Here is a 26,535-nt window from a genome sequence, read left to right on the forward strand (position 1 = left end):
TCGTGTGTACGCAGCATTAAAGATCCTAAAAGAGAGGTTCTCTAGCTTCCCTATTTGACTTTATTAGGCAGTTTTGTCCGGTTGCTGTGGTGGCTAGTGATTTGTGAGATAAGTGTCTGCTTTCACTATTAAGCCCACTCAACTAGGGCAGTGAGTACATGTGGGGTTTTGTCATCATCAGGCCTCTTTGTCCCAGATCTGTACTACTGCAGCCTAGGCTTCTGAACATATGTTCTCTAAGTCCTATATAGTAAATGCTATTTTTGACCAAAAGGTTCTGAAAGGTACTGTTTAGTGACCTCCTTTTTCTCTTGTTGGGCTGGATCTGTATTTGTCTTGCTGTGCCCACCCCTCTAGAATGCATTTGGAAGTCCCTAGGTTGCTTTATTATCATCAAGCTGTGTCCCTCAATGGACGATGGAGAAAACAGGAGTTTGGTACTCCAGTAAAATGAGATGTTAACAGATGCCAGCCTTCTAGGCTGGGGAGCCGCCCTGGAAGAAGATACTGTCCAGGGGAGATGGTCCAGGTTAGAGGACCTTGCCTATCAACTTTGGAAGTTTCAGGAAGTACATCTGGCCATAGAATCTTTGCGGTCAGATTACAGGACCGTCCTGACAGGATTCAGTATGACAGAGCCACGGCGGTGGCTTACATCAAAATATAAATAACAAAAAAAATAAAAAAGGTTAATAATGTTCTAGCTTTGGCAGAACACAACACTCCTTGCCTTGCGGCAATTTTAATATTTCAGGTACGTCCATTTGTCCTGCCATGCCTTACTGTGGACGTACATCGGCCAGGAACCGGTTAAATGAATGCCACTGACTATATGTTGGCGTTAACCACACTACACAAGTGTGAAGCCAGCATTTATGTTCCAACTAGAAAGACACAGCCCTTTACTTGCAGATGAGAGGTATTTTGGAGTTCTTAATTGTCAATATCTGTTGTGCTGAGACACCAAAACGCATTCTGAGACACTATAACAATTGATGTACAGTGAGGGGAACAAGTATTTGATCCCCTGCTGATTTTGTACTTTTGCCCACTGACAAAGAAATGATCAGTCTATAATTTTAATGATAGGTTTATTTTTAACTGTGAGAGACAGAACAAAAACATATCCAGAAAAATGCATTTCAAAAAAGTTATAAATTGATTTGCATTTTAATGAGTGAAATAAGTATTTGATCCCCTATCAATTTGCAAAATTTCTGGCTCCCAGGTGTCTTATACAGATAATGAGTTGCGATTAGGAGCACTCTCTCTTAAAGGGAGTGCGCCTAATCTCTGGTTGTTACCTGTATAAAAGACTCCTGTCCACAGAAGCAAGCAGAGTCCAATTTCTCCACCATGGCCAAAACCAAAGAGCTGTCCAAGGATGGTCAGGGACAAGATTGTGAATCTATAAAAGGCTGGACTGGGCTTGGTGAGAGGTGACAACAGTTGGTGCGATTTATTTGCAAATGGAAGAAACCCAAAATAACTGTCAATCTCCCTCCGTCTGGTGCTCCATGCATGTTTCAGTGATCGTGAGAAAGGCGAGGAATCAGTCCAGAACTACATGGGAGAATTCGATCTCAAGGCAGCTGGGATCATAGTCACCAAAAAAACAATTGGTAACACTACGTGGTGAAGCACTGAAATCCTGAAGCGCCCGCAATGTCTCCCTGCTCAAGAAAGCACATGTACAGGCTGTCTGAAGTTTGCTAATTAACATCTGAATGAGTCTGAAGAGAACTGTGTGAAAGTGTTCTAGTCAGATGAGACCAAAATCAAGCTCTTTGAGAATAACTGGATTTGTTTGGAGGAGGAATGCTGCCTATGAGCCCAAAAACCTCCATCCTCACCATCAAACATGGAGGTTTTTCTGCTAAGGGGACAGGACAACTTCACCACACCAAAGGGATGATGGACGGGGCCATGTACCGTCAAATCTTGGGTGAGACCCCCCTTCCCTCAGCCGGGGCATTGAAAATGGGTCATGCATGGGTATTTCAGCATGACAATGACCCAAAACATACAGCCAAGGCAACAAAGCAGTGTCTCAGGAAGAAGCACATTGAGGACCTGGAGTGGCCTAGCCAGTCTCCAGACCTTAACTTCATTGAAAGTATGTGGAGGGAGCTGAAGGTTCGAGCTAGCAAACATCAGCATCCAAACCTTGATGACTTGGCGAGGATCTGCAAAGCCTGTTACCCAACTACAAGAAACCTTTGACAACAAGGGTTTTGCAAAGGGGTCAAATACTTATTTCATTTATTAAAATGTAAATCAAATTAATCAATTTATAACTTTTTTGAAATGCATTTTTCTGGATATTTTTGTTATGCTGTCTCTCACTGTTAAAATAAACCTACCATTAAAATTATAGACTGATCATTTCTTTGTCAGTGGGCAAACGTACAAAATCAGCAGGGGATCAAATGCTTTTTTGCTTCACTGTATCTGCATTCTCCTTGGTATGAATTCAGTAAAGTGTGATTGATGAAAATGTCAGGTCCTGAGCTACTAACCAGGCCTTAATGGAGAAGTCCAGCAAAAGCTTGTTTGGCTGTGCTCCTATGGCTCACAAGAGTGCAGTTAGTTTTACACTCCTATCACCCGATTTACGCAGAGAGCTTGCTGAATTCCGCTCTCTGCTGACGTCACAGAATTTTCAGTCCATGTACCGCGTCATCGAGACAAAGTCTGAATCCCCCCATGGGCCTGAGCCACTGAGAGCCTGAGACGGCCGCTCCGCCACCCTCCACAGCCTAGCGCTACAGTGAGCAAGGAGGGGGGTAGAGCAGAGAGCTGTGACTGACAGTCACCAGCTCTCTAAACAGAGAAATCGTCAGTGTTCGATTGCTCAGTTCTCAGTATTGGAGGAGTCGGGGGACAGATGCTGCATAGACCTAGGTAAGTATGAGTCTCAAAAAAATATATATATAAAAAATCCTTTAATTCTCTTAGGAGTTACCACCGGTTGCTCCGCCCAACCCCTAATTCCACCCCTGAACACGCCCTCATAAATGATCTCATGAAATGACACTGTTAAATGTTTTATGCAGAATTAACAATATCTGTGAATGGTGCTGTACTGTGGTAAACAAAGTATTAAGCACATTTTTTTAGTTTTAATATTTTTGATACAACAGTGCAGCACCATTCACAGATGTCGTACAATTCTTGGTCCCAGATTCACCTTCACCGGTGTTTGCAGCAGTTGCACTATTTATTTATTTATTTTTATCTTCAACTTTAGTAATGGCGCAGGAGTATCCTTTTTCTGTTTCATGCAGAATTGAGAAACAAAAATAATTAGCAACTTTATCAGTGCAGCCTATTAGTGCCACCCCATCAATGTAGCCTCACCAGTGCCTGGCGATTAGAGAGTGGAGTGCCACTGGATGACACAGATCGGGGATCTCCCCCTGTGACACAGCTTGGATTTGAATTACCCGGCAGCCGCAGTCAAACTAAGTCCTGCCTCCTATGATGGACATCATTCTTCTTAAATTTCCTGGTATTGCCCAGTGTGCTGTCTATCATAGGAGGCAGTATTTTTCGTTTAACTGCGGCTGCCGGGCAATTCAAATACAAGCGGTGTCACAACGGGAGATCCCCGCTCTGTCCCACACTCGCCCACCACCCCAACAATCCATCATACCCTGCCTCCCATCCCACCCCCTACTCCATGATACCTATGCCTCCAATTCCAACACCCTTCACCCCCCCCCCCCCCCAAAAAAAAATCATACGTTATCATAGATTGGGGGGGTGGAATTGGAGGTACAGGTATGCACACATCTTGTTCAATCCCTAATTCAATGTCTCCAACCCCCTCAAGCACATGTGCTGCTTCCAATCACAGCACACCATCATACTTGCCATTCCCCTGCAGCCATGGGGGGTCAGACATCAGTGCACACTATGGGCGGACTGAGAGGGTTTGAGCCTGTCCACTTGGGACTGCCTTGAGATGTGCACCACCCCACTCCTTTGACTTGCAGCAGGAGGAAGGTGGAGAGGGGCAGACCGAGGAGGCTGATTCTATTAAAATGCCCACGCTGTGAGTCTGTGCACAGTGGGGGGGTTACTGGCTATACGTTCACGGGACAGCATAGCCCTGTCCATACTCCCACTCCTCCATATTTTGCAAGCAGGCGAGTGGAAATTTTGAGGGCTGGACTATGTGATGTTTGATATTTTCACCTTGAATAATATAGAAGAGATTTTAAGTATTTTGTTACTGTTTTTTTTTAGATCTGATATGCAGTGGAATCAGCCTACTGAGAAGAAACTTACTGGTGGGACAAACTGGCAAGCCAGAACAAGCACTTCCACAACATGGAACACCACTCCTGTAGCTCCTGTGTCACAAGTGGTAAGTTATATGTTTTGGACATTACATAGGTTTCACATTTGAGAAGCTTTGGACTATTTTTGTGGGCTTTTGTGCTATTATATAGAGGTTTTTTTTTTTTATTCGAATTTTGTATTTTTACTCAGAGTTGGGACAACTTTTTTTTTTTTTTTTTTTTTTATAGAAATGGCTAGACTTGAAATTTATGGAAGACTAATGTCTCTAAAGAGACACTGCCACATTTTCCCTTCTGGGTAAAGTGGCTGTACATTTGTAAATTGCCCCCTAAACCGCTGATACTCATCTTGCAAGTACTCCCTCTCTGCTTCCGCCTATGTCACAGCTGGCACTAAAATCCTTTGTGTCACTAGTGTTGGATACAAAAAATGGCAGCCACCCCAACCTACAACTGGCCTTGACGCTAAAAACAGGGATGTAGATTGCACACATTTGCAAATATATGCGTAAGCTGCAGGGCCATTTCAACGCACACCCTAGTGTACTGCAGTCCTAACTATACATTTCAAGAGGCTCCAAAGTTGGAGCTGATTTATTATTAACACTTTATTATTAAGTGTTTAACCCCCCCCCCCCAAAAAAAGTAAGTGCAGATCCTGGTCCCTTTAAGCAGATTACACTGCACAATGATTGTGCTGTGTAATCTGCCCCCCCCCCCCTCTAAACTGTAAAAAAAAAAAAACTTCTGCCACTTCCTGTATGCCCTGTCTGTGCTGTCCATGAAAATCAGGGCTGCTGAGCCCTGACCACTGTGGTCAAAGTGCATCCCTGCATCATACGCTGCTGTCCCCTGTTCTCTCCGCTCTCCCCTTCACCAACCCCTCCTTCCTGCCAGTCGGCTCACTCTCTGCGTCTGTCTCCGCCGCTGGCATAGATTCCTATGTAAGTTGTTTTTAAAAAAAACAAATGTTCTAAGTAGAAATTTTGGGCCGTCACGTGACCGGCCTGAAGGGACCCAGGCTGATGTCAGAGGGAGATTACGGCCCTTCCCACAGAAGCCATCCATCGGAGCTGTAAAGCGGGCGCGAGTTGTGACTGGCCTGAAGACGGCTCAAATTTAGTATTTACAACGCTCGTTTTTTTTAAACAACTTGCATAGTGTGCAGTGCCAGCCTCCTTTAGAGGGGCTGGCAGTGACTGGTTAACAAATACTTTAATAACAAGGAAAAAGTGGGTGTTTCTCCACAATTGCATACATTTTAATGAAGATGAAAGTGAAACTCGAGTTTTGTTAAGATAAAATTGCTTCCATCCAGGTGTGTTCTATACATTACAAGGATTTTAGCAAACGTAAATACAAATTATTACTAATTTCTGTTCTGAAGATGTTTGTGTAATGCTGTAAGCTTTACCAAGTCTTTCCACAAATGCACTGCAATGGACGGGACCCACCTACATTATAACCACCTGATCGGTCTCCATTTTGTAACATTAAGGCCCCGTTCACACTGGTGTGATTTGACAGCTCCAAATTGCATGTCAAGTCGCACCCCATTGTCTGCAATGGAACTATTGAAATTGCTGCGACTCAGAAAAGGTTCCTGCACTACTATTTGCCAATTTCATTGCCACTTGCATGTTGCATTAAGTCGCAAGCCACAATTAAATTGGCAGTGCAAATCACACTGATGTACGGCTTTGAAATTGCACTGAAGTAGCACGATTTTAAAGCCGCACCAGTGTAAATAGGGTCTGAAGGCATATGTTTAAGCATCTTGTACATTGTTATGCTTTCACATGTGCAGAATGGAGCCTCTGTTCACATCTATGGCGAAAAGTGAATATACTGGACATATTGAATACCTTTGTTCACCGGTAATGAATGGGAGCCTCACTTCCTGTACCAACATATGCCCATACTGGATGTAGTAGTAGTCCTTCTGCATCTGTACGGTATAAAGATGTTAGATTAATTAAAACTTGCATTTTTAATGTTGATCTTGTCCTGGCAAGGGAAGCTTTAAAGAGGAAGTAAACCCTGATGGGTTTACTTCTTCTTTTTTTCCCTGCAAAGGTAAAGCATAATGGACTACTATGCATAGTAGCTCATTATGTGTCACTTACCTGACACAGGAGCCAGCGAAGTCGCCGCTGTCCCCTGTAGTCCGCCGCATCCATCTTGCTGGTGGCGTCTCGCAGCTCCGACGAATCACAGCGGCGAAGCCGCGATGACGTCACTCCCGCGCATGCGCACGGGAGTCGCGTCTCGCAGCTCCGCCGCTGCCATTCGGCGAAGCCGCAATGACGTCACTCCCGCGCATGCGCACGGGAGTCGACAAATTAGGCAAATCCATTCTTGGACTTGCCGCATTTAGTGCGCCTGCGCGCCGTTGTCTACGGCGCATGCGCCGTAGACAGCGGTGCCCATTTTCGGGCAAATATCTCCTAAACCATATATGAAAGTTTTCAGTATTTTGATATGGACAAAAAAAAACCTTTTATATATGAAATCATTTTAATATGTATTTATGGTGATTTGTGTTTTTGTTTTAATTATGTCATCACAGAACGGAGTCCACTATCCTGGATATGTAAGTTTTTTTTTTTTTTTTTTTTTTTTTGCTCATCCTGTGATATTGTTATAGTTTTCGCCACTATGTAATATTTAACATTCTTTCTGCTGCAGTTTAAAATTCTCTATCTATCTATCTATCTACCAAAAGTATAGGGATGCCCGCCTTTACATGAACTTTAATGGCATCCCAGTCTTGGTCCATAGTGTTCAATATTGAGTTGGCCCATCCTTTACAGCTATAACCGCTTCAACTCTTCTGGGAAGGCTGTCCACAAGGTTTAGGAGTGTGTCTGGGAATGTTTGGCCATTCTTCCAGAAGCGCATTTGTGAGGTCAGGCACTGATGTTGGACAAGAAGGCCTGGCTTGCAGTGTCTGCTCTAATTCATCCCAAAGGTGTTCTAACGGGTTGAGATCATGACTCTGCGCAGGCCAGTCAAGTTCCTCCACCCCAAAGTCGCTCATCCGTGTCTTTATGGACATGAATTTGTGCACTGATCCAAATCATTTGGTAAAGTGGGGATTAGGATGTGGAGTTTCAGGGGTTGAGCTTGGCCCCTTCGTTCCAGTGAAGGGAACTCTTAAGGCCTCAGCATGCCAAGACATTTTAGGACAATTTAATGCTTCCAAGTTTGTGGGAACAGTTTGGGGATGGCCCCTTCCGGTTTCTTTTTTTTGATAATCTTTATGACAAAAAAATAAAATAAAGAGGATACACATGATGAACTTCGTCACCAAGATACTGGAAGGCATGAATCAGTTACACAGATTAATACAAGCAGCAGTGAGCCACTTTACCAATGCAAAACTGACCTTTCCCATAAGGGGATAAACTAAATGGCCTGGCACAGAGGCTACCTAGGCTAATAGAGGTGTGTTTAGGCTGGTGTGAGTAGCCATTCTAGATCCAACAGAGGCCCTATGCTGCATGTCCTCAGTTGAAAGGGGGGGTGGTTTGAAGAACCTCCATCTGACCCTCTCCGGCCAGTATCTAGCCCATGGACAAGCAGGAGGAAGGCACCATTATGAGCCCTGTCTCCATTACAGAAAGGAGAAGGAGTGCCAACCCTTGTAAGAAGTTAACCTAGTGATGGCAAAATAACTAATCGCTGCCAGGTAGCATGGTCTAGACAAACATTTGCAAATCCAAAACATAATATAAAAGCCCAAAAATAAGACATGAAAAATGAGAGAAAAGGGGAAGGAAGAGAAAAATGTGGATAATTGCTCAAATCCAAAGATCAGCTCTGCAAAAGAGTGAAGTGTATGGAAAATGGTGGTCCTGCCAGGTCTAGGGTAGCGACCTAAGAGGATGAGCTATGCTGACCAAAAAGTCCTTTAAGGGAGGGCTCGGCAAGCTCTAATAAGGCGACATCCAGGCTGGAAGGAATATACCTCGGATCAGAGGTGTGTTTTAGCCAAGGGGCCTAAATAGTGTTGAAACGTTCCCTAGTACCATTGCAGGTTGCCACCAATTTCTCTGCTTCCTTAATCTCCTTCACCTTCCGAGACCTTGCCTCTTGGTTAGGCAATTAAGTCTGCTTCCAGTAGACCGGGAGCAGGCGTTTAGCAGCATTCAGGAAGTGTGGCAAGACTCTCCTCCTATATTGGCTAACGGGTATAGGAAGAATGAGGAAGTGCAAAGGAGAGAGGGTTGGCAACGCCCAATATGTCCTTTTTATCTGTGTTTTATTTTCCTCCCAGAAGGGTCTGACTCTCAGGGATTCTCACCACAGGTGTAGTAATGTACCACAGTGGCCACAGCCTCTCCAACAACTGTTGGCTATTTGGGGGGGGAGGGGGTAGATTCGGGACAGACACCCTGTACCAGCGTGCCAATATCTTATAATTCATTTCTTGCGCTCTGGGCTCAATGGCTCTGGAATGTGTAAGCTGATACAGGTGAGCCAGTTGTGACCTGGAAAACTCCATCCCTAGGTCCTGTTCCCATTCCCTGATGTGACTGAGCCCCATAGTTGATATAACTTGGAGATCATATGAGGGATAGGTTCATCCACAACAAAGAGAAGCTCAAAGGGTGTAAGCATAGAGGAAGCTCTAATGGGTTGACCTTGCGTAGCAAAAAAAAAGTGACTGAGTTGTTTGTTGACAGAAATCCATAAGGGGGCTGCTCTGGCGGGCCCTAAGCGTCTCAAGGGTAGGGAGTCTACCAATCTCCAGGAATTTGCCTTAGCTAGCATTAGGATCATCTGCCCACTTCTTAAAGAATGCTATTTGTTCTCCTGGGGGAAGTACGATTATAATACCTCCTATATCCAGTATACCTAAGCCTCCTGCCCCCTTTGAGTGTTTCAGCACTTGCATACCTGTGCAGGATCTCTTTGCTTTCCACACAAAGAGAACATGCTAGTAAGTGATGCGAAAAAGGTGCTTGGCAAAGGCACCGGCACAATTTGCAAATAGAAGAGCACTCGCGGGAGGATTTTCATCTTAATGATGATCACCCTTCCTAACCAGGTAAAGGCAATTTTAGTCTAGTGTTGGCGATCACTTCGAACCGCTGCCAGTAGAGGGGAATAGTTACTATGGTAAAGAGTCTTAAAGCCATAAGTGAGTTAAATACCCAGGTATTTTATGGAGGACTTGGCTTACGTAAAAGGGAACGCCGCCCATAGGCTATCCGCAAGCGAAGGGGAAAGTAATATCGGTAAGATCTCTGATTTTGAATCATTTTAAAATTGTAGAGTGCCCCAAACTGATGAAGTTTCTTCATGAGGTTCGCAAAGATATCAGGGATTCCGTTAAGTGGAACAGTACATGGTCTGCATAGGACGATAATTTGTCGATAATTTGTGTTCCATATTTCCAGCCATCAGCGCTTTAATGTCCGGGTTGGAAAATGTGAACGGGGGGGGGGGGAAGGGGCACCCCTGTCTCATGCCGTTCCTTATCAGGAATCGGGCGGGGGGGGGGGGGGGACAGGCCATTCACCTTGACCTGGGCACAGGGGGTGAAATAGAAGGCCATGATCCAGGTGAGCATGTAGGGGCCTAGTCCCAGGGTCTCCAGAACCGCTCTTAAGAGGGCCAAGGTAAGGACTTTGTGCTGAGCTGGTGCATGCCCAATGGACAAGGTTGATAGCCCTGAAGGAATTTATCGCGTGACTCTCAGCCTACAATAAATCCTGCTTGGTCTGGGTGTACAATGTGGGGTACAAGGTGTTTCAGAGGGTTTGCTAGTACTTTCGCCAACATTTTTACATCATCCAGGTTCAATAGTGATATTGGACAGTAGTTCTGCGCTAAAGTAGGATCCTTGCTTTCTTTTGAAATAACTGTAATGCGAGCTAATAAAACTTCAGGGAGGGGGCAGATTTCCTTTGGCTATAGATTTCAATTAACTACACATAGGGCCGATTAATAGGGGAAGGGAAGTACTATAGTATGTCTTTGTGTATCATCAGGACTGGGACTCTTCCCATTGGGCTGGGCTTTTATTGTCGCCTCAATTTTGGGGGGCGTGACAGTGGTCTCCAAAGCCATCCTTTGCTCCTCCGGCAAGGAAGGGAGCCCCGAGGCCACCAGATAATCTTGCATGTCAGACAGTCTATTGGCCTTACCAGCATCCAATGAATAAAGTTCTGCATAATAGGCACGGAATAGAGAGGCAATCTTAAAGGAGTGCGAGACCGCCCCTCCAGAGGTGGACTGAAGTTTGTGGACGTATGTTTGAGCCCGATGCTTCGGAAGGGCCCTAGCAAGCATCCTACTGCATTTGTTACCATGCTCATAGTATTTATGAGAGAGGTAATGAAGAGAGAAAAGCTCTCTGTTCCAGCAAACTCTTAAGTGCCTCAGGATCCCGTTATGGTTATGACTGAGCTCTGCCTGTTGAAGGGCATCCATGACCCTCTGAAAGTCGGCCTGTCATGCCCTCTTGCATCTGGCCCCTTGCAAGATCTGCTCACTCCATACCACTACCTTGTGTCCCTCCCAAATCATCCCTTCGCCCACATCACCAGTAGAATTCTCCTTAAAGTACTGTGTAAGTAAGCGTATCAAACACCCCCGCCACCACTTCAGTGTCATCCAAGAGGTTCTCATTCAATCGCGAAGGCCATGTACGCTGGGTAAGGCGGAAAAATTGAGAGGCTTGAACTTTTTAGGCACAACCAAACAATTTGTACAGAAATATATTTTTACTGTAAACATAGAAGAATCTATATTAAAATCCACGTTGATTAAATACAATATACAATTCAGCTACTGTATATAACCAATTTACTACATGGAAACTTGGAGATGAAAAAGATCCTTCCATTGTGATGATGAATCCAGAAGTGTGACTTTATTACAGGGAAGCAATGTAGAAATGTTCTAGGCTCTACATGTTATGTGCCTTCAGGAGCATCAGAATGATAAATCATGTGGAGTATAGGAAATAATCACACAGCTTTAAAACAAATTAGGGTAGACAAAATGCAGGGCAGCTGCTGGGTGGGTCAGGTAATCCCATAAAGAAATTCTAGTTTAGGTATAAAGTATCAGTTCAGTAAATAACCAGCAAGATGAAAGGGCAAAAGAAATTCTTTGTAGAAATATTTATGTGAAAGTATCAAGGGCCTATCGAGGCATATCCCAGGTAGGGGACAACCACTAGCGAGGTCCTCGGACCGAGGAGTAGTTGATTGTAAGGAGTCAATGGTGTTGACCTCCCCACTAAACCCAGAACACTGATAGATCAGTGCGTAACCTTGACACAGGTTATCCCACTCGAATAACAGCTGCCCATGTACCGGCACACCAATTGCTTGTAAGCTATATACGCAATTGGTGTGCCAGTACATCGGCAGCGGTTATTTGAGTTGGGTGTCCTTAGTCAAGATTACTCACTGATCTATCCATTCTTTTTTTACTATCTGAGATAGTAATACTCTCTATGGATGCTGCCTGCAGTAGCTTGAGGGTAAACTGGTCCACAAAGAGGAAATCTATGCGGGTATATACATCATGTACTTTTAGAATAGTAGCTGTAGTTCCTAGCCCAGGGAAATGGTACCCGCCAGCTATCAAACTGGAGGTGAGATTGGAGGTTTTTATTTTTTTTAAACATTTGAGGAATGCGTACAAATGAGTCAGGCGGCTATGGAACATATCAAGCAAGGGATCCGAGCCGAGTGTGCCCGCTGGTCGGTCAAGGCAGGAATCGCCCCTATATAGCTGTTAAAAGCTGTGGTGAAAGCAAGGCTGAGGGAAGAAACGTCCTCGCCTCCATAGCCTGGCCACGCCCTTTCCTGTTTCAAAATGACTGCGCACCAGTGCACGGAGCAAGGTCCAAAAAGACATGGATGTGTGAGTTTGGGGTGGAGGAGCTTGACTGACCTGCACAGAGTCCTGACCTCAACCCGATGGAACACATTTGGGATGAATAAGTGCACAGACTGCGAGCCAGGTCTTCTAGTCCACATCAGTGCCTGACCTCATAAGTTCACTTCTGGAGAAATGGTCAAACTTTCCCATAGACACACTCCTAAACCTTGTGGACGGCCTTCCCAGAAGAGTTGAAGCTGTTATAGCTGCAAAGAGCGGGGCAACTCAATATTGAACCCTACAGACTGGGGTGCCATTAAAATGTATGTGCATGTAAAGGCGTCCCAATACTTTTGGTAATATTGTGTGTGTGTGTGTGTGTGTGTGTGTGTGTGTGTGTGTGTGTGTGTATTAGGGCTGCAATTAACGATTATTTTCAGTGAATGAACAAATATTTTTCACATGAATATTCTTGTCTGAAAATGTTTCTGTGTAGCCAGCATAAGGCTCGGTACACACCTATGCAGTTTGCTTTTGATCAATGTATGCAGTGCTTTTTGCTGTGCATGTTGATTTTTGCGCACATGAATTGGCTGCGATTTGCGTTTGCTTTTTTTTTTCTTGGCCAATTTGTTGTTGGGATGATTTAAAAAACACAAATTGAGGCAAAAACGCATTCTTTTCTGCAACTTCTCCATTGAAGTATATTGAACCAAACAAGCACTGTTTTACGTTGACAAAGGTCCTGGACCCTTTCCAGCAGCTGAAAAAAGCATAGATGTGAACGTTAAATGAACTATAGTGCGTTTCTGCAAAAAGCATCAAAAAACACATGGGTGGGAACCAGATCTAAGACGTTTAGTAACATAATGTGGTTAAAAAAAATAATTAACCCTTCATAGTACAAATAATCGCTACTGTAAGGGGTTCTTTTTTTTTTACTGTGCTACAGTGAAAGTAATATTTACAGTAGCGACTATTTTATCTTTTTGTACTATAAAGGGCTAATTTTTTTTTTTTTTTACCCCATTATGTTACTGGCCGATTAATCGATTTATGAAAATAGTAATCTATTAATTTCATAATTGATTAGTTGTTTTGGCCCTAGTGTGTGTATATGTGTGTGTGTGTGTATGTATATATGTGTGTGTGTGTGTGTGTGTATATATATATATATAATCGTGTGCGCATGTATAGCTTATGCATTGTAAAACATTACATGCTTGTCCTTTTTTAGACCTTAACAGTCCTAAATAGGCAAAAAGATTTGCAAATATTGTATCCAAAAGTAGGAAAAAAGGGGAGCAGGGGATTTTTATACGGTACACTTTATAAAGAAACAGAGATTTCTTATAAAAGAATTCATAGCTTTAATATTTAGAAATATATTAAAAATATTTTGTAAAGACAAAAATAGAAAATACACTCATTGTACAAAACAGTACATGACATAAAGCATAAGGGATCCTGAAAATGTTAGTTGCTGAGACTGATCGTATTTCCTCCCGACATGTTTCGCGTTTTTGCTTCTTCAGGGGAGTATGCAACTAACATGAACATAAACACAAAGAAATAGTTTAAGAATACAAAATGTACATCTATGCCGTACAATTAAGTACACATACAATTCAGGACATTAAATATGAAATTAGTCTCAATGTGCTTAGTCCGAGGAGGTACAATGCTTACCCAGGTATAGTCATTCCCAACATCGCAACACACAAGCCAATAGATGGTGGAATAGGTGGCAGAAATTATGGGACAGGATCAAGTGCTAAAAACAACCCAGCCCCATGCAGGGCATAGATAGAGGTAGACAAGCGCTAAAAAGATCAAAAACAAAATCCAGAGATAAGTGCTGAGTTTACAAATCCAGCACAGACATTGAAAAGTGTTACTTTGTAACAGAAAGGGTAAACGATATCATTCCCTCAATTATAGGAGGGAATTGGGGCTGAAGAGCATGCCTCCATATTAAGACAAGAAATACTGATTATCAGAGGAGTGAAACAATTGATTGTAATTATAATTAGGGTTACGCCTAATTAGTATATAGGTTGTAAAAGGTAACTGTTTGGGATATATAACTAGTATGCTGTTAAAGATAATAAAGAGGAATAAAAATTATTTTTACCTGCAGTTATAGTCAAAGATGAAAAAATTAGTTCCATGTGATAATATTGATGCAGTACAGGTGCAACAGGTCACAATGAAAAAATCAATCGATTCATTGTAGTGTTTTGTAAGTTACAGAGTGCAGCGCTATGCTGCCACTCTAAGCTTGCTGAACCTACAAGCAGATAAGGGGAAGGATGAAATAGATATAGGTATGTATGAGTAAGAAAAGATGTTACAGCAGTATAGAGTTCAACTGAAAAAATATTTACCAAACAGAAAGGGTCAGCGTGGCAGCAATGTCTGTGCTGAACCTGCACTACAGGTGAAATAACAGCGCTGCCTTTTAAATCCCCCATCCATCGAGCCGGCGTCTGACGTCACCGGCTCGATGCGGACAGCCATAGGTGGAAGCAGTGAGCATGTGCAAAGCCTTTCGAATCGGCACATGCTCACTGCTTCCACCTATGGCTGTCCGCATCGAGCCGGTGACGTCAGACGCCGGCTCGATGGATGGGGGATTTAAAAGGCAGTGCTGTTATTTCACCTGTAGTGCAGGTTCAGCACAGACATTGCTGCCACGCTGACCCTTTCTGTTTGGTAAATATTTTTTCAGTTGAACTCTATACTGCTGTAACATCTTTTCTTACTCATACATACCTATATCTATTTCATCCTTCCCCTTATCTGCTTGTAGGTTCAGCAAGCTTAGAGTGGCAGCATAGCGCTGCACTCTGTAACTTACAAAACACTACAATGAATCGATTGATTTTTTCATTGTGACCTGTTGCACCTGTACTGCATCAATATTATCACATGGAACTAATTTTTTCATCTTTGACTATAACTGCAGGTAAAAATAATTTTTATTCCTCTTTATTATCTTTAACAGCATACTAGTTATATATCCCAAACAGTTACCTTTTACAACCTATATACTAATTAGGCGTAACCCTAATTATAATTACAATCAATTGTTTCACTCCTCTGATAATCAGTATTTCTTGTCTTAATATGGAGGCATGCTCTTCAGCCCCAATTCCCTCCTATAATTGAGGGAATGATATCGTTTACCCTTTCTGTTACAAAGTAACACTTTTCAATGTCTGTGCTGGATTTGTAAACTCAGCACTTATCTCTGGATTTTGTTTTTGATCTTTTTAGCGCTTGTCTACCTCCATCTATGCCCTGCATGGGGCTGGGTTGTTTTTAGCACTTGATCCTGTCCCATAATTTCTGCCACCTATTCCACCATCTATTGGCTTGTGTGTTGCGATGTTGGGAATGACTATACCTGGGTAAGCATTGTACCTCCTCGGACTAAGCACATTGAGACTAATTTCATATTTAATGTCCTGAATTGTATGTGTACTTAATTGTACGGCATAGATGTACATTTTGTATTCTTAAACTATTTCTTTGTGTTTATGTTCATGTTAGTTGCATACTCCTCTGAAGAAGCAAAAACGCGAAACATGTCGGGAGGAAATACGATCAGTCTCAGCAACTAACATTTTCAGGATCCCTTATGCTTTATGTCATGTACTGTTTTGTACAATGAGTGTATTTTCTATTTTTGTCTTTACAAAATATTTTTAATATATTTCTAAATATTAAAGCTATGAATTCTTTTATAAGAAATCTCTGTTTCTTTATAAAGTGTACCGTATAAAAATCCCCTGCTCCCCTTTTTTCCTACTTTTGGATACAATATTTGCAGAATTATTAGGGGATGAGGTACCTATAACAGTAATGTGTTTCTGGGATAGTGTGGACCAATTTATTCCTAAGGCAAAAAGATTTGTTTGGTCATCACTCCAAATCTAGAGTGAATTCTTCAGATTGTAAATTGTTGTTCATTCAGCTGCTGCAGCTAGAGAAGGAAACCGCATGCAGCACCGATGCTAGGGGGGCGCACACTTTTAGGGTCCAGCCTGTTCTGCAAAAAGCAGAACTGAGGGGGATTGAGAGGTTTCTGTGGAGACCCCCCACCCCCCCTACAGCTGCCTAAGAAAAAGCAGAAGCAGCATATTTAATTGAGGACCACTGGTATATACGATTTGTGAGATGTGAAATTACATAGTGGGAATTTAGTAGTAAAAACAATTACCAAAGCTAAACTTACATTTGGATGGTTTTCAGTTGTTTTGGTTTTTATTGTGTAACATAATTTCTGATAATAGTCACAAAGTGGCATTAATTTATTTTTATTTTTTGTGTAAAGGCACCTCCACCAATGACCTATCCAGTACCAACACCACAAGTGCCTGTGTATGGAATGGTAGGAAAACCAGTCACTTTTTTCTTTTGGTTCTATTCACAGTTCTGCAAACAAAAACTTTAAGGTTATCCTGTTGTAAATTGTTCCAACTTTACATTTTATTTTTTTTTTTCATTTCCACTGATTTTAAATGAATCTATATGCTGTCAGTTCAGGCAAAAAAAGAATACCTACAAAACAAGATGGTGAAAAGTTTGCCTTTTGCACCTACCTGTGCTGACAAACAGAACTCCATTTAAAGCGGGAGTCCACCGGGACTCCGCGTTTTTTTTTTTTTTTTTTAAAAGCCAGCAGCTACAAATACTGCAGCTGCTGACTTTTAAAATAGTGACACTTACCTGTCCAGCGCGCCCGCGATGTCGGCACCCGAAGCCGATCTCTAGGTCGTCTGTCGGGTCCTGCCGCCGCCATCTTGGGTATGGGAATCAGGAAATGGAGCCTTTCGGCTTCATTTCCCGGTTCCCTACTGCGCATGCGCGAGCCGCGCGGCGCAATCCGGACGGTCCCCGCTGCCTCTGGGAACTGTGTGTTTCCCAGCAGGCAGCGGGGCACTTGCGCAAAGGGGCGGGCAGTTGCGGAAAGGGGCGTAATCTACGCCCCTTTCCGCAGACAGCTATCCTGGAAGTGGGTGCAGATACCTGGATTATCCAGGTAACTGCACCCCCCTCCCCCCTGAAAGGTGCCAATTGTGGCGCCGGAGGGGGGGAGATTCCGATGAGCGGAGGTCCATTTTAGGGTGGACCTCCGCTTTAAGAGGAATTCTTTGCTGAAAGATGAACACTTCCAGGAATGTCAGTCTTCTGTGTTAACTGAAGCACTTGGTGTTTTTTTCCCCCCATCGCCTTCCTGAGGCAGCTGTGGTAACCAATCAACTTCTAGCTTTCATTTTCTAAACTTAACTGAACAAGCTGAAGATAGAAGCTGATTGGCTGCCATACATAGCTGCTCCATTTTTTTTTATCAATTCCCCATTAGCTATGTTTTACATTTTGTACTCCTAACTAAAAGCGCAATACTCCTAAAGTGGTTCTTTTAAGGTAGGTTGTGTGTAGAAAAGAATATGTATGGAACGGTGTAATTTCATTAAAATCGCTGTGCTGAAGTTTCTATGTTTGTCACATGTGTGCTGACTATAGGGAGAGTTGGCTCAGGCTTTATTTACCTATGCCCCTCCCAATGTTAATGTAGTTTGTCTACAGTCACTATTCCTTGCAGTGGTGGGGGGGGGGGGGGGGTTAAAAACAATTTATTGGCCTCGGATGCCAGATGTGCCACTGGACCACCAGCTGTCTTTCAGTCACTGTTTGTGTCACAGCATCAGAAGGAACTTTTTTTTTTCTTCTTTCTTTAAGGCTGTATTTTCCACTTAAAATTTTGTGGATTCCATCGTTGCCTCACCTGCTATGGTGTCTAGCTTGGATTATCATACACCTGAATGTGCTGCAAAGGTTTCTCACTCTTCATTCTCCATTGATTTACAAAAAAAATGGGATTTCATGGACAAGCAATCCCTTGTCCCTAAATGGTTCTTCCAGACACTTTTACCAAAAGTGTTTATCCTCATAAGAGTCTCATCTTAAAATAGGCTCTCTCCATTGCTGTCGAAGGTGCTCTGTCATTTATGGACCCTACTGACAGGAAGTTGGAAGCACATTTTCAATCCCTCTACTGTTTAGTGGGATCATCCCTTTAATGCTTGCTGTTTTTTTATTTCCCAGACTTAGTCTAAATCGCTAAGTGGAGATCAGCCAGTTGCTTGTGTTGATCCTCACCTTATTCATTGTGTTGACCAGATGACTTTTACATCACATTTTATGTGCAACACGGTACTTAATGCTTTCCCTGTTTTGTCTGGGGTATCCATTTCTTCTGTTCAGATGTGCAGAGCCATCTGGCTTAAGTGCTGGTTGGAGTAGCCACAGTTTAAGGGGGGCTTGTTAGAACTAACTTCATGGGAGACCGACTTTTTGGCTCTTCACTGGATGAAATAATTAAAAAGGCGATGGGGTAAGTTATTGCCTACCCCAGATGCATCAAAATGTTCCTTTCATTTCTCTAAGGTACTCCCTTTTTTTTTTTTTTTTTCTCAAATCTCACTCTCTAGCGTTAGGGTTAGGCCTAGGGTTAGGGTTGCGGGTTAGGGTTTCCCCTAGAAGAACAAGGTTAGGACTCAGGGATTTGAATAGGGACCTCGCCCAAAGGTCAGGAGGCATGTCCCCAGAGGTCAAAGGTCAAGTGTCGGGCTGACCCACCCCCAGCAAAGTGTTCCGCCTACCCCAACTAAGTCGGGGCATGAACAAGTCGGGGCTTGAACAAGTCGGGGTAAGTGCTTCTTCAACCTCCTTGGGTTCAGGGGCTTCAAGATCCAGCAATCCTGTAAAGCAAAACCTGCTGATTTAAATTCGCTTCAGCATGTAGGGCCGTCCCACCAACTTCATCTTGTGTGGGGAGACATCTGATGGCCTTTGCGGAGATCTGGTAATTATACATAGCTGACACTTTGGTGTGGAAAGTAGTATTCAAAGCTTAGAAAATAGTTTTGGCCTTATTCTCAACTTAGATGGACCTTCTTTCTGCTATTCAGGGATTGTTAAATCTGGGAGTTTTTATTTGCTTTATCTAAAAGGTTTCATGCCTCGTGCACACAGACAGATTAACCACTACAATACAGGGCACTTTCACCCCCTTCCTTCCCAGCCCAATTTTCAGCTTTCAGCGCTCTAGCGCTTTCAGTGACAATTGCGCGGTCATGCTACACTGTACCCAAATGAAATTGTTATCATTTTGTTCGCACAAATAGAGCTTTATTTTGGTGTTATTTATTCACGACTCCGTTTTTTTTTTTTTTGCGATATAAGCGCAAAAAAAGCGGAAATTTGGAAAAAAAACAATATTTTCTTTTTTCTATTTGAAAAGAAATCCAATAAAATCAAATTTTGTCATAAATTTAAGCCAAAATGTATTCTGCTACATGTTTTTGGTAAAAAAAAAATTCCGTTAAGTGTATAATAATTGGTTTGTGTGATCACGGACATATGTACGCAAATGATCATGTACATATGTGTGCAGGTGATCACGTACATATGTGTGCAGATAATCATTGGGACATGTGATTTTAGTGGGACATATGTGGGGGACATGTTTTTATTATTAGGGACATGTGTTTTTATTATTTGGGGACATGTGTGTTTTGGGGACATATGTGGGGACTGTGTTTGTACTGTGTGGTGTGTTGTGTGTTTACACTACACTGATGATCAGTGAGTAAAAAGCTGTAAAAAGCAGCCCATACTCACTGATCATCAGCCGGCTGCAGCGTTCTGCTCTCCTCTCCTCAGCGGTGACTTCCGTGTGAGGAGAGGAGAGCCGATTGCCTAGCAACCGGCTGTTTGTTTACATCACATGACGGCCGTGATTGGACACGGCCGTCATGTGATCAGGAGGGCCAATCACAGAGCCCTCCTGCCGATCTGAGATGTGCCGTGTCCGGGTGACACGAGCACATCGGGATCGCGCCGCTGCGCGGGCACGCGCGCGCGCGATCCCGCTACTCCTGAATGACGTTCAGGAACATCCTATCAGGAGTAGACGGCTCCCACCCGGCCGTATATATGCATTGGCCGGGTGGGAAGTGGTTAAAGAGTAAAATCCCAGCAATTTCTGTGCCTGGGGGCCGCAGATGGAGCATACATCCGGCCATAAAAGTGGATGGTTGTTTACTTGGATGTGCGCTGATGCTTTGGTGTATCAGCATAAAACACACCTGCTCAGTTAAAGAATTTTGGGAATACGCCATACTCCTGTTAATATAAGGCATGTCTACATTGGATGATGCTGCTGGATATGGATCTGCTAGCATGTAGGTTTAACAAGAAGCCTAATAGATTTGTTTCCAGGGCAGGAGGTCTGATGATGAATCGGGGAATGCCTTGTTAGCACCGTGGCATAAGTATGCCATGATCTCTGAATTTTCTCTTCTGAAGCTATGACCTCTTCTGCTTCACAGAATTGAATGCCATTCCATTGATTTTTATAGCTCCAAACTGGCCTCAGAGTGTGATATGTATGTTGGCTAATGCTCGGTAGAATCTGTCAGATCCAGATTTATCATCCCAGAGATCATCACCCATCTTCTAATCTTCCAGTATGTTTCTTAGTAACTAGCTTGGATAGTTTACTGGTTGAAACCCATTGCAGATTCTGTTATCCCAATATTTCCTAAAGTTTGTAAATCTGCTTCTCATTTGAGTTTTAAAATGCGGAAGGCTTATTTTCGCTGCTGTTAGCTATTTTCCCGCGTGCTTTTTGGTGGCCTAGTTTTGTTTTTCCTTTTTTTAATTTTGTCGTTTAGACCTTAGCACCTTTCAAAGGTCAGGTCTGGCCTTTGATGTTGTTTTAGACATACTCTTGCTCCTAATTCACTAATTCTTACTCTTGTATGGCTCTTGAATGCTAAAATGCGGTCTGCGGCCATTTCCCGTGATGCGACGGGTCGTGTGGACGCAGCAGTCATGGATACTCCCATGTGTGCGATTCTGGGAGGACATCAATGTACACCCTCCCAGAATTATCGAACCACCCTGTAGCCGTCATTCGGCTATAGGCCCGTTTTTAAGTGGTTAAAGGCTTCCTTTTTATTTTGCCAGTAAAGCTATTCAGCCAGCTGTTGCAGCAATTGGTATTTGCCAGTCTGTAAAGGATCAGGTCAAACAGCCTGATAGGCCTAACCAGGAGGGTGATCTGCCTGAAAGCAAGACAGATATTCCTGGAGCGCTGTGTTTTGCTGTTGATGCTTTAAAGGATACAATACAGCAGGTTTTTCATCTGGCTCTCTTGTCTGTACATATGCGCAGACTTTTATGGCTTAAGAACTGGTTAGCCAAGCTTCCTTGTAAAAAGTTATTGGCAGGTTTCCCGGAGAACCTTTATTCAGTGATCACTTGGACAAATATATCCAAAAGCTTTCTGGAGGGAAGAGTTCTCTACTTCCTGTGAAGAAAAGCACCAGATGTCCCTAGTTTAAAAACCCAGGGACTGCTTCCTAAAATGTCTCAGCGTCAGGGCGGTCCCGTCGCCAACAGGGCGCTAGGGCCAGGGGCAAGCTGAAAGGCCCTGGATCCAAAATTCTTATAAACCCAGCACCAAACCCTCCTTTTGAGGGGATGCCCCCACTCCATCGGGTGGGGGAAAGGCTGCTGTTCTTTGCGGACACAAACTGGGTAACAAGGCCTATTTTGGACCTAAGGTCCCTGAACAAGTATCTATTGATACAGTCCTTTCGGATGGAGTCTGTCTACTCGGTAGTAACCTCACTCCAGAGGGGAGACTTTTTTAGCCTTCATCAATATAAAGGACGCGTACTTGCATGTACCTATCTTTCAGCCTTAGCAGAGGTTCTTACATTTTGCAGTAAAGAAATGTCTTTTCTTTTACATTCATTGATGGACACCGCATCCTCATCTTGACCTTAGAGTTATATTGCCCCTTTAGGAGAGGACTAGGCAGAAAGTGTTAAAAACAGCAACACTTGCACAGTACAACCCAGGGGGTGGTCCTACTGGCTATAACCCCTCACGCTGCATCCAGCAGCTCCATTTTTTTTCTGCCTAGTGTAGAAGGACCTGGCTCCCGGTGGGACCATTTTTTTTTCTTTTTTCTGCGTTTTTGATTCCTGTGATCTACAATCAACATCTGGGCTGGGTGACATGCTGGATAATATAGATCCTGGTAGTCTCCACAGCCTGGCCATCGAGCGTGAGCAGGCCCTAGCTACGCGCTGGGTCGGCTATAACATGCCCCATCTTATCCAGCGGTGGCCGGTGAGCTATATGCTCTGGGGCACACATATGACCAGGCTACTGCTGTCCGTGTCAGTGTTCCTTGGCCGACAGCCACCCCGCACTGCTTGGGTGATAGGTCTGTCTATGGAATGTGTCCAACACTCCCTGCAGGAGGGGTAAGTATGGTTCCACCTGTGTCAGCAGGATGGAGCAGCTGGGCATTCCCTGGGAGGTCAACTAGGGGGTCTCTCACTCTCCCTTCTCTCCCTGTCCCTCTCCTCCTCCCCATGCTATGGGCTGCTGTGTGACTGGGGACATGGGGGTGTGGTGAACGTACATACCTGGCCGGGGGGATCTGGGTCCTGGCAGGGGGCTGTGTTGGGGGTCAGTTTGTCCTCTTCCCTGTTTCTGGGTGTTTGTGCTGTGTTTGACATGTGGGGAGGCCTCCACATGCTCTGCGGCCATTTTCCTGAGGCCGTGGCCATTTTATTTGTAGCCACAGCCAGTTTTTTGCCTTTCAGCCAATTTTCTGGAAGTTTGGCGGCCATTTTCTCTGTGCCATCAGACCATTTTCTAGTAGCCTCAGGTCATTTTGCCTCTTGCGCTGGGTGCTTGTTTCCTTCTAGAACAGCAAGCTTTTCGCACAGACATCTGGTGGTCAGGAGAGAGCGGACAGGAGCAGCACATCGCAGTACCTGGGTCAGGGTGGTGAGTCCTGCGGGGGGCCCTCCATCTGGGATTTTCTGGCGTCCCTGGACATCAAAGGCGCATACTTGCATGTCCCCATATGCTTTAAGCATCAGAGGTTTCTGCGATTTGCAGTCGGACGAGCACTACCAATTTGTAGCTCTCCCTTTTGGCCTCGCGTCGGCACCGAGGGTCTTCACCAAGGTGCTAGCCCCAATTTTGGCTTTGCTAAGGCAGCGAGGGATCGCAATCATGGGTTACTTGGATGACTTCCTTCTGAGAGCAGCTTTTGCCTCAGAATTAAGGGAGGATGTGGCAATCACTATGCAAACTCTTCGGGCGTTTGGTTGGGTACTGAACCTACAGAAGTCGGTGTTGGTGACTCTGCTTGGAGTACCTGGACCTGTTACTGGACTCCTCAGGGGGATATAGAGATGTATTCTACGTATTTTTGGTAAAAAAAAAAAAAAAATTAATGTATTCTCGTATATTGATTGGTTTGTGCAAAATTTATAGCATCTAAAAACTATTCGAAAGAATTATGGCATTTTTATATATATATATATTTTTTTTTTTTGGCCAGTGATCTGCGATTTTTAGTGGTATTGTGTCAGGTCGGACACTTTTGACACTTTTTTTTGGGGACCATTGACATTTATACAGCGATCTGTGCTATAAATATCTACTGATTACTGTGTAAATGTCACTGGTAGGGAAGAGGTTAACACTAGGGGAGATCAAGGGGTTCAATATGTGTTCCCTAGATGTGTTCTGACTGGGGGAGGAGACTTATAGTTTGTTCCTACCTAGTAGGAACAACGATATGTCTCCTCTCCCCTGACAGAACAAGGATTTGTGTGTTTACACACACAAATCCCCTTGTTGGCTCTCATGTAGGCGATCGCACCCGCTGGCAACGCACATCGCTTCCCCCGCCGCGCAGCAGCTCTTAAAGTGAACTCCCTACCGGGTTTCATGCAGTGGTACCATTGTGCCACAGTAAAAATACGTGAGCTAGTCGGGAACTGGTTAATGCCCTTGTCTTCTTCTCTTTCTTTCTTTTTTTTTTTTGCTGCCCTGGTTCATCTGTGTTATTTAGGTGTACCCCCCTCCTTTTCTTTCTTGGATTTCTTTGGGACGGTCCTACATTGTTTAATAACAAGCTGTGTCACTGCATGGATGATGGAGAAAATAAAATTGTTGTAATTTATTGTAAAATCCTTTCCTCATAGTCTATTAAGGAACAAAGCTCTATTACCTATTTCGTTATCTTTTCTCTGTGGACTACTTGCTACAACAGGCGAGGTGGGAGGAGTTAAAGACCTAAAGAGGGAGGCCTTGAGGTTTTTATATGCCTAGACTCCAGTCCTCCTGTAGGCGGCAGTATAACCCAATGTTGCTTAATAACTCAAAACTATGGGGCTCTAAGAAAAGGATTTTACATATTAGTACATAAATCCTAAAATTCTTAAGATTTTGTATCTCCCTATCTTTTCCAGGTTCCTACACAGATCGGGGCAAATCCTCTCATGGTCCCTCAACCAATTCTTTATACACAGCCTGGAATCAGACCAACAAATCCATTTGCACCTGTAACTGGAGCTCAGGTAGGTGTACTATTTTGAAATACCAATTACCTTTTTAATGATCTCATGAGACTGTAATTGTTAGATTTATGAATTTAAGGTTGGAGGGATCCCCATTTTTACAAACGCAGGCTTTGGGTGGAGCTTATCCACAGATTGTCACTTCACACTCAGTTTCATTTCCAGATGCCTTAGCAGCATTCAGGCACTGTGAACAAGTACTCATTAAACTTTTGAGCAATACATTGAATGGTATTGCTGACCCTTCCTTCTGCAAATGCTAGTTGCTTGGCAATCCTGCTGTTCTACTGGTGAACTCCAGCTCAGGAGTTCACTTACAGTAGACTTGCAGCATACTTGTTCCCCAGTCAGTGACTTAGAAATATTAAAACTAGATACAGGTAGCCAACAAGCTTTTTCAGAAGTAGCTCAGCAATGGTAGTGAATGTGTATTTTTCAACAAAGGTTTTATTTAGAATTGAAAAAAATGCACACCTAATAATGGTACAGAATTGTTGTAACAAACTGTAATAAACCCTGGGTTATTTTTTATCTGTATCTTTTTATGGGTGTTTTTCAAACGTCCTTGCTATTAACTGGCATCATGCTTTTAATGCACATTAGCCAATCACAATTCATGCTCCAATGACCACACTCAGTAATCCTAATCCACTAGTTACCATGAGCTTCTGCCTCTTCTTTGTTGTTTTTTACACCGGCATAATAGCCTCTTACTGCCATGACTCTCAGCATTTAGATTCTCTAAAGGATCTTGGAGGTGGGCATTCCAGTCATGTGACCTCTGTGATGGGCTGTCACTTGATTGGAATCTTCCAATCACAAGCATGCATCAGGAGCTTCCCATGACATCTTGGTTACTGTGCTGGGTGCATGCAGTGAGCGAGCCCTCAGCACAGAAAACCATTCTTTATGGATGCATATATGCAGCCACTTGGCGTTAAAGCAGTATTAAACCCGAAACCAAAAATGTAATGCAGGGGTCTCCAAACTTTTCAAACAAAGGGCCACTTTATTGTCCTTCAGACTTTAGGAGGGTCGAATTGTGGCCAGCAAAGGCAGAAAATGTCACGGGCCCAGCATCAGTGAGAATAAATATGGCCTCATGGTTGGTGGTCAATAGGAGGAGTATTCCCCCTATTAGTAGAAGGAATAGTATTCCATCATTGGTATCAGTGGAAGATATTGTTGGTGTCAGTGAGAGGAATAGTGCCTCATATCGTTGGAAGGAGTTGTGCCCCAAGGGCCAAATAAAGGGTAGCAAAGGGCCACATCTGGCCCTCGGGCCGCAGTTTGGAGACCTCTGATGTAATATATTGCAGCTTTCCAATCATTAGATGTGGTGACTGCATCAGTTTATTTAGCTTTTTTTCCCCCTCGGTTTTTCACCTGGTGATCTGGCCAGTAACACACTTCCTGTATTAAGACGCCACTCTGGAGGAATGAGAACAGGAGGCAGAGAAGATGGCAGCATTGTCAGTTGTAAGGGGAAGGTATTTTTAATTGTATTAGCAGAGCTAAATAACCTAACAAATTTAAGATAAACGCCAGCTCGCACGTTCTACTCAGTTATAGCAAACATTTTCTTTTGGGAAATTTTGCATGAACAAATAAAAGTGGATCATTTTAATCACCCCTGCCAGTGTTAAAGTGTTTTTTTTAAACACTATCTCATCTTTAGATGATCCCCTCTGTCACATAAAAAGCTGTATCCTAGTGCTTTAAAATAAAAAGCCAATTTCTACCCATTTTAACAGCCTTTCCCAGCAATCACGTGACCCCAGGCTCCCTGCTCTCCCTGTCTGATGGCTCCAGTGGGCGGGCCGAGATTCCCCTGCTAGGTAGAAAGCTATATATATATATATATATATATATATATATATATATATATATATATATATATATATATATATATA

At 43.5% G+C, this 26,535-nt stretch overlaps 1 protein-coding gene across 4 annotated transcripts in view; it reads left to right on the top strand.

The window, feature by feature from the left end:
- The window catches only part of LOC143977373 (phosphatidylinositol-binding clathrin assembly protein-like), a 114,484-nt gene that overhangs the window by 85,114 nt on the left and 2,835 nt on the right, over window positions 1-26,535 (top strand). For all 4 annotated transcript variants that reach the window (XM_077478791.1, XM_077478774.1, XM_077478800.1 and 1 more), the window contains 4 exons: window positions 4,252-4,372; window positions 6,877-6,900; window positions 16,492-16,548; window positions 24,515-24,622. In XM_077478791.1, the coding sequence (XP_077334917.1) occupies window positions 4,252-4,372; window positions 6,877-6,900; window positions 16,492-16,548; window positions 24,515-24,622 (310 nt within the window). The remainder of the gene's footprint in view (window positions 1-4,251; window positions 4,373-6,876; window positions 6,901-16,491; window positions 16,549-24,514; window positions 24,623-26,535) is intronic.

Source organism: Lithobates pipiens, unplaced genomic scaffold (assembly GCF_037356315.1).
Source record: "Lithobates pipiens isolate NorthernLeopardFrog02 unplaced genomic scaffold, aLitPip1_a1.2 Scaffold_1, whole genome shotgun sequence".
Lineage (NCBI taxonomy): Eukaryota > Metazoa > Chordata > Amphibia > Anura > Ranidae > Lithobates > Lithobates pipiens.